Genomic DNA, 16,454 nt, shown 5'->3' with positions numbered 1-16,454 from the left:
AAGATTTAAAGTAACTGAAACGAAATACATCTTTCAAATAGTGTCACCACCTAACCATCCGTCTCAAAGCAAAATGGGAGGAAAGAAGGGGACATGTGACAAAAGATTTGCAATGGCAGCAGAGGAATATTGTAAGCATCTCCTCGTGGTGCGACATTTAATCGCCCGGTTGCTATGCCAGGCCAGGCCAGGCCAGGCCTGAGTGGGTTACGTAAAAAAAGATGTTACATAAGCAACGGCGGCAGCCGCAGTCGCTGCAGCGAGCTCAACGGAGCGTCGTACGCCACTCGAGTCTGACTGGTTGTCAAGTGACTTCAGCACAAGGGCGACGACGCTTGGATTAGTCCGCTACAAATGGCCCCCGTCAACCATGCAGGTAGGACGCTTCTTGTTATGTTGCTCATGTCATCACAACAGCGTGCAGGTCATTTCAGGGTTCGGTGGAAAGTGGGACGCCGCTACGATGATGGCTTGCTGTGCTATCCCATCACTCGTTGCTTAAAGGCCACATGTGGAGGAAAAAACAAACAAAACAAAAAAAAAACCTGTTTGGCGTGCACTTTGCTTCAAGTTTGTTCTGCTTGAAGTTGTTTGTTCGTGCTTTTTACAATAGATGAATGCAAAGTAAGCCGATTGGACCATGCAGCATGCTTTTATTGCTTCTTGTATACATATTTAACCCTTAAATACTGGTGGTCCCCCATGTGTAGAGCCTTAACATGTCTTTTAAACAAATTTGAGTGGCATAGAAAATTCATCAATGGGTACTAACAAAAGCAAACGACCAAACCTTTGTGGGAATAATTCCTCATTTAATATTTTGTGAGTGACTGCAGTTGCCAGCAGGGTCCAAACTGGAAAGTGGAGAGTAAATTGTAAACAGACTTTGTGGACACACTGTTTTTTTTTTTTGTTTTTTTTTTTTAATTTGTGTAGTTTGCAATCCACTAATAATGGCTTTTAATAAAACTCCGCTTATGTATACTGTATTCCACTTCTAATCAATTTTATTATATTAATATAAAACTAAAAGTAGAATATTGCTGTTTTGTAACTTGCAGTTCACCCGTTCACTGAATGTGTAAAATATAATTTCCCCACTATACGTGTAGCCAACAGTTTGGATGTACAAGTTATGTTTTACATTTCTACAATTGCTGTGCAAATGTTCGCACATGCTCGATACATCTAACTAATACTAATTGTAGCATTTTGGTCCCAATGTTTGAATGCACAAATACAAATGTTATGTGACTATTTTAAGATCCCTGTGAAGCATTGACATGAAATGCAAATACAGTAAACAGTATTACAAATGAAAAAGGGGAATAAGGATGAATATGGGATTAGCATGCGCAAATGAAGCACGGCGTTTATAAAGAATGGCTTGCATGCAAAGTCCAGCTGAAAGCGATTGAAGATGAATTCAAATCAGATGTCTTCTTTCTTCAAATAATTGTGCTTTGAGAATTTGTTTTGTTTCCTCCCCCCAAAGCCACGTTTACATCATCACGCGTTCATGCCCGACGGGGGCAAATGCTCTGAACCCCCCAATCCCGCAAAAAAAAAAAAAAAAATCTCAATTTCCTTCCCAGATTTTATTTTTCTGGAGTTGCTATTGCGGAAAATGACTCACTGCATGGATATCTGCTCACACAAAAACCGGTTTTGTCCCATTTATTCATGACTCTACACGAACCGAACACTCCACCCTTCATAAATTGTGCTGATTTGCCATAAGTGTGCGCAGAAGATGCCAACAACAAGGGGGAGGGAGGCACCGCTACAGGACCGAAGGGGCTGGAGACCATCGCTCCTCTGGTCCGCTCTGTGGAGGAGACCCCTGATCCGATCCCTGCTCAGGTAGAAGGGACAATACCCCCTTGGATCAGTGGCAGCCTGCTCAGAAACGGCCCAGGAAAGTTTGAGTTTGGAGACACTCAGTGAGTTCAAGCGGTCCCTTTCAAAAGCAGCTGTGTCTCGGGGGGGGTCACAGAGTACATTAATGGCTTTCCTCCACGACAGCTTCAACCACTGGTTTGACGGGATGGCCATGCTCCACAAGTTCAAGATAGAGAAAGGCCAGGTGACGTACACGAGTCGGTTCCTGCGCAGCGAGGCCTACAAGAAGAATAGCGAGCGAGACCGGATCATGGTGTCAGAATTTGGCACCATCACCATGCCCGACCCTTGTAAAAACATATTCCAGCGTTTCTTCTCTCGCTTTGAGATGATAAGTGAGTATGAACATGTCAGTAGTATTCTTGTCAGTACTCAGTGCTTATCTTTTGAGAGGGAAGTTGCTCAAGTTTTAATGAACACAGTCCAAAAGTGCTTACTTTCCACGATCACTTAATTTCCAACTTTGTCAATTCAAATGTGCCCAACCTTTCATTTCCACCTCAGGCATCCATCTTAGTTGGGTGTTGCTGAATATTTCCGATGACGACACGAGATCGTAGGAATCCTGTTGTCAATTGCTAACATCTGTGAGGATTACATTTATTTTGGGTCCATTCCTTATGACGCACGCAAGCATCTGTTATAAAGCAGTAGCGAAATGTCACGTTTTGTGTTTGTGTGAACTTTGCTTTCAAGCTCTAACTGTGATTGAGGCAACTATAGACGGTGGTTCTAAACAGAATGTGCCGCATTAGGAAAACTAGAAAAGGGGAGCAGACATTTGTTTACAAGCCTTTCAGAGTGATGGCCTGCAGAACCCATGCAGCAGACTTCCAGTAAAAGAAGCGTGCTCACACTGAGTATTGTGTCTGTTTCAGAGCCCACAGACAACGACAACGTCAACTTTATCAAATACAAGGGAGACTACTACGTCAGCACAGAGACCAACTTGATGCACAAAGTCAACCCGGAGAATCTGGAAACATTGGAACAGGTACAAATGTACATTCCCTGTGACGTAAGTCATCATTCAGAGTGCCACACCCTTCATCAAAGGCAATTTAGTGTCTTGTTACATTTATATATTTAAAAAAAAAAACAAACATAATAGGCTGACGAATGCTCAACTTCGGTTCGAGGTTCGCTCGTACTTCGGGCAAACAAATATGGGCAATTTCTTCCAATTATCAAATGTTTGGAAATGGTATCCAGCCTGCAGTAAGATAGTTTTTACTAAATCATATTTTTAGGGCACAGGGTAACATACAATGTAAATAATCCATAAATCCAGTTTCTACACAGCTGACTAAGTGCGTTGCATACCGAGCAAAGCGACTGAACACAATGCACTCACAACAGGTTTTAAGGGTGACGACTGTCTGCAATTCGCCAGTGAGCGAATGGCATCGCGCGGTGTTCGGGGCTCAATGGTTCAAAACAACAGATGTTCTAAACAGCACAAAGTATATGGTATTTCTCTCCGGGGATGTATCCAGGAGAAACTTGGAATGGGTGCGCGACGGTCTTGAAACATGGTGACAAGGTTGAAAAGTGAACTTTTTTTTTTTTTTTTTTTTTTCATCCATCATTCACACTCTCATTCTTCAATTATCCAAACATTTTTTTTTTTTTTTTTACCATTACCAAAACCGGAGTTGTACATTATAATTGGTGCTTTCCTTTGTAGGTTGACTGGAGCAAGTTTGTTGCTGTTAATGGGGCCACCGCCCACCCTCACTATGACCCTGACGGTACATGCTTCAATATGGGCAACTCCTACGGAGGCAAAGGTAAGTCCTTTGCATTTTGTCTCGCTTAAGTCTCCAACCTTTTCATTCCACACCCCCCAAGTGTGTCCATGCCTTGGCACGTCAAGTTTGTTCCTTTTTCAGGAACCACGTACAACATCATCCGCGTTCCTCCTGAGAAGACCAACGCCGACGACACCCTGCAAGGAGCCAATATTCTCTGTTCCATTGCACCTGCAAACAAGTCCCACCCCTCCTACTACCACAGCTTTGGTGAGTCGGCGCACGTAGGCTGGCACAGCTGGTGCCTCATCCGAACACGTTTCTCTCCCCCAGCCATGTCCAAGAACTACGTGGTGTTCATTGAGCAGCCAGTTAAAATAGACCTCATGAAGATAGTCACATGCAAGATGAGGGGCAAGGCCTTTCGTGATGCCGTTTACTGGGACCCCAAGCTGGAAACCATCCTGCATCTTATCGACAAGCGCACAGGCGAGGTGAGAGCTCGCAGTCCGCTTTGACGGCTCACTCGATTTGGGTTTAAGTCTAAGAATGTACTCTCCGCTCCCCATCCCTAGGCTAGCCCGGTGAAGTTCTACGCCAAAGCTTTCTCCAACTTTCACCAGATCAACGCCTTTGAAGAGGGCGGGTTCTTGATGCTGGATCTGTGCTGCTCTGACGACGGCCAAGCCCTTGACATCTACTCCCTGCAGAATTTGCGCAAGTCGGGAGAAGCGCTAGATGAGGTCAGCTCGTTGTAAGAGAAACGTTTGGTGATTGCGCCTCGCGTTAATGCTTTGCACAAAACAAAATATTAAACGCATAACATTCGGAGATGCTACATCTGATTTTTAATTATTTTTTTCCCACAAGAAAACGTAATCATAAATAATCTGAGGGGGTAATCAATTTGACAGGACATGTTTGAAGAACAATTGCAAAAACGTATAACCGCAAATAAAATGAATATTGGTTTATGAGATGGCATGACAGGTGACTGGTTAGAGCGTCTGCCACACTGATCCCAGGAATGGGGTTCAAATCCCAGCCCCTGTGTGGATTTTGCATGTTCTCCCCGTGCCTGCGTAGATTTTTCTAGGGGCGCTTCGGTTTCCTCCCACATCCCAAAAAACATGCTCTAAATTGCCCCTAGGTGTGATTGTGAGTGCGGCTGTTTGTCTCCATGTGTGCTGCGATTGGCTGGCAACTAGGTCAGGGTGTACCCTGCCTCCTGCCCAGTGACAGCTGGGATAGGCTCCAGCACTCCCCGCGAACCTCGTGAGGATAAGCGGCTCAGAAAATGGACAGATGGTTTACGGGATAGATTGGTCTGAACACCCCCAAGTCCATAAGAAATGTGTTCTTGTGCCACATGAGGCCGTGGTCTTGTGGTCCTGCACAAGCTAGTTCAGTTTGCAATTTCAAAGCGTCGTATGTCATAAACTAAGAACCATGAATACTAAAACTCAATGGCGCATATTTGTAGAGGAGCCACACACACAAGTTTTTTTTTTTACTGTGCAACTACTGTACAACATTAAACATTCTACCTGAACTTTTACCATAACGTGGTGGACAAAAATATTTGCACCACATTTGCTATTGCCACAAAATTTGTTACTCTAACAGTGGCTCATACTCTGCACAATAATGAGTAGTGTCGACTCAGATTTGGTGTCATTTTAATACCGTTTGAAATGCATACACGGCATTGTTTTTCATCCAGGTTTACAACAACATGAGCAGAGTTTTCCCTCGCCGTTTTGTTTTACCTTTGGACGTGAATGATGACACAGCGACCGGGCAAAACCTCAACACTCGTCCTTCCAGTACAGCGACATGCGTTAAAAAGAGCAACACCAGAGTAAGTTGAAATAATTTGAAATTTCTTGACCATCCTTCAAGGAGTTTCTTTTTCGATACGTTTCCATGTGTACTTACTGTATGATCACTATGTGCATTTGGTCAGTTTCATCTTCAATCTTGCAACCGGATCCAGGCTGACTTTACGTGACAATGGGTTGTCGATCTCTTTTTTTTTTTTTTTTTTTTTTTTGTCATCAGGTATTCTGCCAAGCCGAAGATCTCCATGGTGACGACCTTTCCCAGTACGGCGGTCTGGAGTTCCCTCTCATCAACTACGAGCGATACAACGCGAGGCCTTATCGCTATTTCTACGGGTGCGGCTTCAGACACATGTTCGGAGACTCTCTTCTCAAGATGGACCTCAACGACAAGACGCTAAAGGCGAGTACGTGCTGCGTGTGGCCTTTCCCATGACGCAGTGCAAACTTGTCCGCAGCATTGCAGAAGTCACAGAGATTTAATTTTATTTGATGACTTCTGACAGTTTCTCTTGATTTGTGGTGCATGAAGGATGGTATAAACTCTTCATAACTGACAAATTCTCCATCTGGACTTTAAACCAGAGTTGCATCTAATGTACTAACCACAAATTTTGTCCCCCACCTTTTCACACGAGCTGTCAGAGATGTGTAATACACGATATAACTTTATCACAGTGGGAGTTGGCAGTTTAAAAACTGCTAGGAAAATGTCATTGGGGCCTCACTTCACAAACCCCCCCCCCCACCACCACCCCCACGCTTTGTGTCTCTGAGCAAAAGCCACACCCCTAACAAATCTGCAAGCTGACATTAGCTACAGTTGTTACGTTGGTGGCAAGACTTATTCGTAATTGAGTGCCCTAATTTTGAATGGCACGGACCAGTTTTGGTCATTTCGTCGTCTCCTCTGGCCGGTGTGGCACGTGGCAATGTGAGCGGGTATGCAAAATGTGCCGGCCGCTTAAATATGTCTGGGGAGCTCATTATCTGTCTGCCTGTGCCTCAATCAAATTCCCCCAAATGACGTCGAACCACATCCTTCCCCGGCTGCCCTATAATGAAGTTATTGAACAGGTATTTGATACAAGGTGATAAATATCATTTCACTCTCTTGGCTTCAGGTCTTAAAATCATGTGTGAAAGTGTAAACGCTTCAGTAAACTACTTTATAACATTGTTCCTCTGCTTTTCCTCAGTTCTCCAGGCCCTGTTCAGTATGAATTGCTGCTTTAAGAAAACTACTGTTAATGCGCATGTGACCTCAGGTCTGGCACCAGAAGGGTCTCTACCCATCGGAGCCGGTCTTTGTGCCCTCACCGGATGCCGTGGAGGAGGACGACGGCGTCATCCTCTCTGTGATTCTCTCCCCGTCGCAGGTGAGATGCTTAAAGGAGGCTCAATATCATGAACACCGCAGAGCCTACTCGCACGGGTTCTGCGTCTCTTCTTCTTCGGGAAGTTCTTCACAACTCTGTTGTGCAAGTTCCCACAACTCGTGTGGCACTTGCACCTTGCGTTGCTTCCACTCTTTTGTCCACTTCCAAGTTTAAATCCAGAGACTGGGACTTTCCACAGCACAAAAGGCTTGGAAGACTGCAGAAGCACAAACGGATCACGGCGATCAAGTCCGATGACCGGACTGAAATGCTTCAAGCTTTGATAAGCGGTGAACTTGCAGAGGCGGAAAAATCTGACGGTTAACAAATACGGGCCGGAATTGGATGAAAATCTCTGGCAATAAATTTCAATTCAAAACCCCCCGAACCACACCCATTTCGGGGGCAGGGAAAATCACCCCCCGCCCCCTAAAAAAAAATCTCTGGAAATTAATTGAAATCACCCCAAGACATGTTCCTGTAAGGAAATGAAAAATTCACCCCACCCATCTCCGGAGGGGAAAATCTGAATGTGACCCCACCCCCTAAGCACTCCCTCATATCTGGAAGCAAATTAAAATTCCTCCAATCTCTGGAAATGAACGACTAAATTTGCAACCCTTCCTCTTTAACTTTAATATAGACCAGGTAACCTGTGAATTGTGCACCTTATGTGCTGACTTTGTTTATTTGATTGCTTTTATATGACTATCTTGTAGGCCGGTCCCAAGCCCGGATCAATGCAGAGGGTTGGGTCAGGAAGGGCATCCGGCATAAAACTGTGCCAAAATCACATATGAGCGTTCATCAAACGCATTCCATAACGGATAGGTGTTTGAGCTTCCAAATGTCATCATGCAGTACTTTTTTGGGGGATTGTTTTAGTTACTGTAAATGTGACTTTATGTCTGCATTTACACTTTTTTTTTTTTTTTTTTTTTTAAAGTTATGACCGTAACGGGAAAAAGGCTCGTTCAACAATGTAATTTTGTGGGTATTTCAGTGATTGCCAGTCAGCCCAATCTCTAATATCTCTCTGAGTTTGTCCAGCTCTCCCAAGTAGCTGTGTCAAGTTTGCTTAACTAATAATTATTTTTTTACTTCTCCCCCACCCCCCCAACGTTAGGACGAAGGGACCTTCCTCCTGGTATTGAACGCCAAGACGTTTGAGGAGTTGGGAAGAGCGAACGTGCCTGTCAACATGCCTTATGGTTTCCACGGTGTCTTCAGCGCATCTCCTTGAATGAATCTCTTCGAAAATGTTTCCATCATAATGATATTAACATTATTTCAAGAACACAAAGTATGTTGACTGATCACTTTTATAAGGATGGTATTCAACTGATTTGATGCTTTATGCCTTAGAAATATATTGTGCTGTGAATCCATTTCTTCTCGTGTTGAGTTTTGTGTGACTACAATTTGCCCAAGATGTGGCAGCAAAAGACTTCATCTGGTTTTTTTTAATTACTCAATATCATTGAAAGTTATCTTTTTCTACGTTTACTGCTTTTCTTTTGTACAACATTCTTGTGCCAATATAAAGCACACAATGAAAGCCTAAAGACAAATGAATTGATGAGTTCATAATAAATTCACTTTTCATTTAAATAATTTGAATGGCCTTTTTACTTATTCACCAATGGGTTTTGTTGAATATATTCATGCATGTATGTTATTATATTTTACTTATTTTAATAACAAATCAAGTTGGCAGTACGGTGAGGGCGCCTCACAGTTCTGAGGACCGGGTCCAAATCTGGCCTCGCCTGTGTGGTCGACCCTGGTAAGGAAAAGCGATATGGAAAATGAATGAATTAATGTTTCAAGTTCATTTTCATTTGTAATAATAAATTTTTCAAAATGTGTAAAACAGTTTTATGTAAAATAGTTTAAATGAATATTTTGAAATAGTTTGAATAGTTTTAGTAACATTTTTAATGGTGAATCTAATAAAAAAATCTAAAACAGCTACCTAATCCGGACACTTTTCTATTTTTAATAAATTCTCCAGGCTCTGTTTACCATTCTGGGTCATTGCTGCTTACAATTAATGCTGACCATGTGACCTGAAAGTTCTCTTCCCATTTGTGCCCTCAACCACAAAAAAACGTTTTGTGATTGTCAAGGAAGGGCAGGTTGCCACAGGGACAGAAAACGGGGTGACCATGAAGGAAAAGCTGTGGATATTTTGATGCTATTGCCAATTTTGTTTCTTCTGATTGTTTAAGTGTATCCATGTATAAATGTTTGTGTAACTCTCCAAAGTTAACATTTCACACCAAGAGAGATGTCCTGGCGAGTCCAACAATCCACCCCCGCCTCCCCAACATCAGAATAAAGGCACATTCGTCCTCACTTCTGTCATGATGAGACTGGAGTGATTTTCTGCTGTATGGATGCCTCAACTTTTGTACGAGCACAAAACTGCTTTAATGCGTCCTACAAGTGCATTGAAAACTATCGTCATATTAACGTTTGAATGTGACGCCTATTTTTATTTTTGCATAACATTCTGAATCCATTACAAGACCCATCGTCTTTATTTATTTGCTGTCTGCTGTTAAAAGAGGTTGAAAATGTTTAGCAAAAGCATTGGTTAAAATCCATGATGGCTGCCATTAGTACCACCTTTTATTCAAAGGTATTATGATTTTTTTTTCCCCCTCTACCAAAATGTTGACCTCAGGCAACCTTTGCTTGAATTAGCTCAAGAGACAAGCAAGAAAGGAATGTTGTTGGACAGCAGACTCTTCAATTCAGCTTTATTTCAAGCTCAGTTATGTTCAATGTTACGCAAGTGAATAAGAAAATAGATTTTTTTCTTGCTGGACAAAATATGGCACAACAGCTGAAATGGCTCCAAAGAGAGGCCACAGAGCCTGTCCACAGGTCATCTTTGCAATTCTTGACACTATTTGCGTCAAACGTGGGAAATTTAGCAACCCGTTGTACCCATGTACAAACTACAGAGTTCTATACAGACATGGAGCGATGAAGAATAATACCATAAATAGGCAGAAAAGCCTCCATTTGTGTAATAGTCAGATGATAAAATACTGTTCTGTTATGATGCTTAAATTTAGTAATATTATCCCGAATAATGAATGAAAAGTTGTTGTTTTTTTATGAAACACTCACATTGTAAAATATTAAATTAGACTGGTCTCAAATTGGACCCTGTGAAATGTGCAATAATTATGTTGCCACATTTTAAAGTGTATAACAACATATTAAATCAATTTTGAGATTTGGGCAAATTAAAAACTCTCATATGTCAATGACACCATATAAATATGTCATGCATGTAGAAGTCACTTTTGAAATGGCTGATGATGATGAAAAGAGATTAAAATACATCAAGTGGTGCCCAACCTAAACCATCTAGATTGAGATAATCATATTTTGGCTGAAATGTTTAAAAAGAAATCCTATGGCATTTATGGGTCCACAATATTATCCTAATGGAATACTTACCAAGTTACTCTTGCCAAATCAATAAAAAAGTAATATCAATCGTGACATTTTTTTTTCCTTTTTTGCTCTCCCAGGAAAAAAAAAATCAAATAATTCTTAAGTAACTATGCTATTTGGCAGACGACATGGCAGTCACAGTACCCCAAAGAAAACAGAATAGTAAAAAAAACTATTGTATTTTGATTGATTTTTTTTTTTTTTCAGCCGTTACCGTCGGGAGAGTGCCACACATGGCCGCTAGAGGTCAGCATGTGAGCCTCCATCCAGCATGTGAGAAGAAAATGTGGAAGGGAAATTCAACCCAGGGGGGAATTAACAAAAATTTTCTGTTTTTGAGTGAGTGTGTGTGTGTGTGTGTGGGCGGGGGGGGGGGCGTTTAGTGGATATAGTATTCAACATATAACTGGGTAGTGGATTGATTCACTTACATTAAAGACATGAGACAAGCAGAGGCTATAGGAGGACTTAAAGGGGGATCATTCAAAACTGTGACTCTTTAATAACAGAGACAATCTGTTACCCCCACCCGCTCATTTAAAAAAAAAAAAAAATACCACTGGAACTGGTTAATTGCTTCTTAACAACTAAAAAGCTGGCCGTGGAATTTTTTAGTTCGAGCGGTGTCACATTGAATTCATTTCAACAAAGTTCCCAGCGGGGGATCAATGAGACTTTTTGGGCCCCTTGAAAACATAATATATCACGCTCCATTAAACAATTACCATCGCGTTCTGCTGTGAGAGAGCATCTCGGCTATGTGGCAATATTTTCAACATGCATGGGTAGAAGTTTGCTGCTTGTAGTTGCATACAGTGTACTTGTCGTTTGAAGCGTTATTCATTTTTCTTAGCCCATATCATACGTTCATTGCGCTGGGTAGTTTATTATTTTCTGCATATTTAAAATACCACACATTTGTCGTGTGAATACAGTACAACATTTATGAGAGGCTAATTTCCATTTTACGTCTATATTTCTCCATGTCATTTTTTTCTGGCTTAAGATAACAACACTTTTGTTGCATTAAAAACAGAACGTCATTCTTACAAAGTGGAAAATGAAATAAACGAGTGCTTTAGTCAAAAACTAAACTACATTATAATTAAGCTTTAACTTAGATTTTGAATGACTTCAGCTCATTTTCATTTTGGAGTGGGTGTGTGTGTGTGCACGTCCAAGGAAACCAAAGTAAAGTAACACGTGCCAAACACTGTAAATCCCCAAACTATTTGTCATTTTGCCATGTCATTTTTTTTTTTTTTTCTTTTTTGAGGAGTAGCGGGGAAATCAGTTCAAAGATACTGATGGAAGGTGGTGGAACATTTTACACAGTATGAAAGATTAAATAATATTTGAAACATAAAAATTAATGGATTAGCTGCATTTGGTTCGACATTCAATTTTCACAATCTTAATGCAGACCTCTGAAAATGTAAATTTTGGGGGTTAATTGCAGGCACAACTAAGGGCAAGACAAGTGTCAGAGGCATTCGTGAGTCCCGAGCAAGTACCACAAAGTAAAATCCCTAGAGATAGCTATATTGTAGATTATAAGGTTACAAAACCACAATATCACAAAGACCTTTCAATGTGTAACTGATAACATTATTTTTTACATTATGATACATTCAATACACTCATGATGGAACAATGTCATAGCAACAATGGAAATCCTATATATTTGTTGAACTTCACACTGTCTATGAAATCTGATAACTGCTAAAAAACAAAACAAAACAAAAAAAAAAACACTTGTTTGGAACATTCCACAAGTGAGCAGGTTCATTGGAAACAGGTCCGTGTTGTGATTGGGTAGAAAAGGGGGCATCCCTGAAAGGCTCAGTTGTTCACAAGCAATTATGGGGTGAGCTTCGCCACTTCCTAAACAACCGCGGAAGCAAATAGTCCAACGGTTTAAGACGGTGTGTGTGTGTGTGTGTATGTTATATAAAATTATGTAAAGATGAAAATAAAACCTCATTGTCAGCCATGGTTGAATAATTGATTGATTTTACACCCCTGTCAAGTGAAATGAAAAATCGCCTAAAATAATATTATTGGCAAGCAATCTTAAATGATTATTTAATTTTTTTACGTTTTTTTTTAATTATTTGTATGCATACAATTCATAACCTCCTGCTTTGTCCAAAGAGCTTATTGGAATGATTGACATGCAAATTGTTTTCATTGGCTTCGGGGCAGTGATCGTAAAGCCCAAAATGAAATCCGCCTAGCAACAGATTTACCAGCCAGGTGATATTAGCGAGCAATTACATTGATTTGTTGATGGGTCACTGACCATTTAACTGTGAAATATGACTTTCGTAATTGGCAACCGAAAACATGGAACATTCACGGTGCAGAAATTTTGATGCAAAAAACATGGATTTGATTGACTTGTTGTTTTTGCGCTTCACTGACAAATAATAATTGCTCTGTAGACATGACGATCCAGATTTCATTAAAAAAAAAAAAAGAAGAACAATCCGCTTCGTGTTGAGCGTGCCTACAGTCGTGGGCACAATGTGTTTGAAATATACTACTGTGAAATAAATTTGCAAACAGACGTTTTTCATTGCACTCGGCATTCCCTCCCGGTAATGCTGCACATGTGAAGAATCTCATTTCCTACTCGCGCTCTGCACCAGCCTGTTTTCACTTATTCCGTGACTACAATGCATGTGAGTGAACGTGCGTCGTCCCTCTGACCTCACGGTACTGTATAATCCCCTCCACTACTCCCCACATCCCCAGCACACACATTGTGTCTGCCTCATCCAGTCAGCAGATACAATGTCCATTCCCTCCATTTTCTATAATGCTTATCCTGATCAGGGTCGCATTTCCCAGCTGGGGGAAAGGACCCCCCCCCACCCACTGATCACCAGTCAGTCAGAGTTAGCGTACGGGGACTGGCAACCATTTCCTCTCACAATCACACTGTCAGTGAGTGAGAAGCGAAATCACGCTGGCCGCACCAAAGTCAGGCGACTGTACCACTACACGACCCAGTCGGATTCTCATTAACCCATAAAACATGTCTGACATATTAATCAGGTCTGCAAGTGGGGGGTAGCTCGGCTGTTGCTCTCATTGGGCCGCGCTACGCTGCCTCGTGGCCAATAAGAGAAGATTGGCTTTTCTCCTTCTCCTAGCAACAAGACTCCTTTTCTTCAGAGCAAAGCGGCGGGCAAAGCGACACCCCTAATTTGATATGATGAATAATTGCAACTTAATAGCTTTGCGGCAGAAGGCGGGAAGCGGCAGTTTCGACGTTTTAGCGCGGCAAGATGATACAATTTCACTGGCCGGTTCCCTCTTCGACCCTCCTCCTGCTTTCAGGCAGCTCTGAGCCATCTTAAAGGAGCAGCCCTGTATATTTTAGGGTTTTTTTTTTTTCCCCTGTCCAGAGGCATTGTGGGTGATCATCTGGACTTGTTGACCTCACAGCGCTTAGAGTGGTGGGGCCTCTCAGGAGGGAGAAAGAGTACCTTGGCACAGATGCTACACTGCCTTCCAAGCCAGTTTTTCCCAGCCTTTATTGAGCCAAGGCAGCATATTTGCCATTAGAAAAATCTTGCGGCACACCACCAAACAAAAATGCCTCCAATGTATACACTGAAATAATTGCCCGTTCAGTTAAACGCAAAGCTATTGTTAACACGGCTTAGTGTACTTGTTGTACCTTCTGCCAGCTCATGTGAAATATTTTCAATTGTTTTTGCTCGTCATTATGCTTTGGCACGGATAAAAGAAAAAAAAAAAACACATTATTTGGGGTCAAGAAATCTTTTTTTGGATCCATTAAGAGAAATTGGATAATTTTCCATGACACTAGTACCAACCATACTCTTTTATGGGTAGATTTAACAACTTTTTATTCTAGCAATTACTTCCACCCGCCCGAGTGATTGTATTATTTAGAAACCCTGGAGAGTGTCCGTGGCATCTGGTGAGGTCTCGCTAGTTGGCTAAATTGTCCCTTGTAAGAAAGAGAGGGGGAGAGACTGAGAAAGAGAGAGCGAGAGAGAGAGAGAGAGAGAGAGAGAGAGAGAGAGAAAACTACAGTAAACAGCTACAAGCAACTCCTTAATGTAGTTGGTCACAATTACAAGTTACCCTTTTGAAAATGTAATACTAATATAGCTAACCAAATAATTATAATTGAACAAGTTCTGGATTACTCTTCTTAATTTTCAACGGCTGCCGTCAACATGACAAAAGCAACTGTAATTTAAATCCGCATTCATGTGATTTTGCAACCCTTGGTACCAAACAGATCCCTCTTGGGCAACATCCCGTGAAAATTAGTAGGCGCACACACACACACGCACAAACAATCCCACTCCAAGCAGGGCTCACTTGTTGAAACAGTTTGAACGCAAAGCAGAGTAAAGAAAGGTGTGTCGATTTTGAGGTCCGGTAAGACAGCAAAAACAATTCCGATTTGATGCGAGGAGGGCTCTTTCAGCACCTGTTGCCACACTACAGAAGCATACTTCACGTGGCTGTCCGACCCCTGACCTCCATTACATTCCTGCCCTCGCCCCGCTGGGACTCGCATATTACACAGTCCCCAAGATGGCCTCAAGGACCAAGGAGTGCACAACGTGCAGTGAGCTCCAGTAATGCTACCACAACCAACCACATGAGTGTGTGAGGTGAGTCCGTTCTCTGTGTTTTGGGAGAAAATTTCACTGAATTGGTTGGAAAATTATTTATTTCCTGTGCAAAAAACAAACAACATATTTTTCGTAAACTATCTCTGCCAGTGACATGTACTTAACGGTGTTGGCAGAACAATTATGCTCTTGCTTTGTATGGTAGAAACTACTAGAAACCTGTCAATCCACCTGTTGTCCTTCATCCAATACAATCATAGTTTGCTCTCAACCAAGATTTCAGAATAACAAAATGAAATTTTCAGTAACCCTGTAACAAGGCAATTTCAGTGGTCCCTCCACAGCAGGGGTGTCAAACTCCTTTTTGTCGCGGGCCACATTGTAGTTCTGGTTTCCCTCAGAGGGCGGTTATGACCGTAAAAATCGTTCACCTCATCATATTGACAGGTGAAATTAATTAATTACTTTTGGAATCAGAAATCTAGCGTGATGGGCTTTTCAACTATTGTTGATGTTTGGTAACATAAAAACACTTGCAATACCTCAGTGTCTTCATTTATGATATGACAATTTTAAATTTTGGAACAGATTTGAACAAAAATCACAGAGGTTGACAAACATCATTTGCCTTTGCGGGCCACATAAAATCATGTGGCGGGCCGGATCTGGCCTCCGGGCCTTGAGTTTGACACCTGTGCTCTACAGGGAGTCCTCAGACTACGACTGAGATCCGTTCCTACAGTAGCGACTTAGCTCAAATTTCGACTTAAGTTGGATTCCACCGTTAAAGTCAGAATTTACATCAAAATATGTTGTATAAAAAAAAAAAACAAACACATTGAAATAAACAAGATGATGTACTGTACTGCTGAGAGGTGGATGGAGAAGAAGATGGGGAGGCTGCGCTTAGCTATTGCGAAGGAACCTGGACCTCAATCCTTTCCACATCAAAAAACCTCATTTTGCGATCATTGTATCCGACAGAGGAACGGAACCCTTCATCACGTGCGCTAAAATACAGGCTTTGTCTTTAATAATTGTCACCACGGTCGACCGACTGAAGCCTTGATGGTCTATTTATCATCTTGAGCTTCGTTTCCATGGGAATGGATTTTCGTTTGGCAGCAGAAGCCTGGCTAAAAGACAGAGCTTTCTTTTTTGGGGCGATAATGTCTAAATAGGAGGGCGAAAAATGCGATGATACTCCCGGCGCGTAAACACGGACAAGCGTTAGCTGGACAAAATGGCGGACGGGGGACGGGCGTTGTAAAGACGAAACGTCTTAGGTCGAGACCGTTTTAACCCGAGGACTCCCCGTAGTTACGAATGTGTCTAGTTATGAAAAATTCCGGTTACAAAAGGCCTCCTCTGAAAAATATTGTCTATAGTTACAAAGAAAGTTCAGGATACGAAAGGGAAAAATAGGGGCAGGATTCGTAGCCCCCAATTTCCACCGAACGTAAACATCGTGTATCTTGGTTT

The 16,454-nt window shown here is 41.8% G+C and overlaps 1 protein-coding gene across 1 annotated transcript; it reads left to right on the top strand.

Annotated features, from left to right (window-relative positions):
* The first annotated feature begins 27 nt into the window (after positions 1-27).
* Positions 28-8,445, top strand: LOC133492074 (carotenoid-cleaving dioxygenase, mitochondrial-like). The gene is made up of 12 exons (XM_061804006.1): positions 28-376; positions 1,742-1,943; positions 2,026-2,237; positions 2,781-2,896; positions 3,590-3,692; positions 3,795-3,923; positions 3,987-4,147; positions 4,229-4,396; positions 5,377-5,514; positions 5,715-5,897; positions 6,763-6,873; positions 8,000-8,445. Exons 1-12 carry the CDS (start codon positions 355-357, stop codon positions 8,114-8,116), a joined length of 1,662 nt encoding a protein of 553 aa, XP_061659990.1. The 5' UTR covers positions 28-354; the 3' UTR covers positions 8,117-8,445.
* Positions 8,446-16,454: the final 8,009 nt, after the last annotated feature.

The sequence above is a fragment of the Syngnathoides biaculeatus genome, chromosome 18 (assembly GCF_019802595.1).
Source record: "Syngnathoides biaculeatus isolate LvHL_M chromosome 18, ASM1980259v1, whole genome shotgun sequence".
Taxonomy (NCBI): domain Eukaryota; kingdom Metazoa; phylum Chordata; class Actinopteri; order Syngnathiformes; family Syngnathidae; genus Syngnathoides; species Syngnathoides biaculeatus.
Note: the sequence above shows the minus strand (reverse complement) of the source record. Positions and strands in the feature narration are given on the sequence as shown.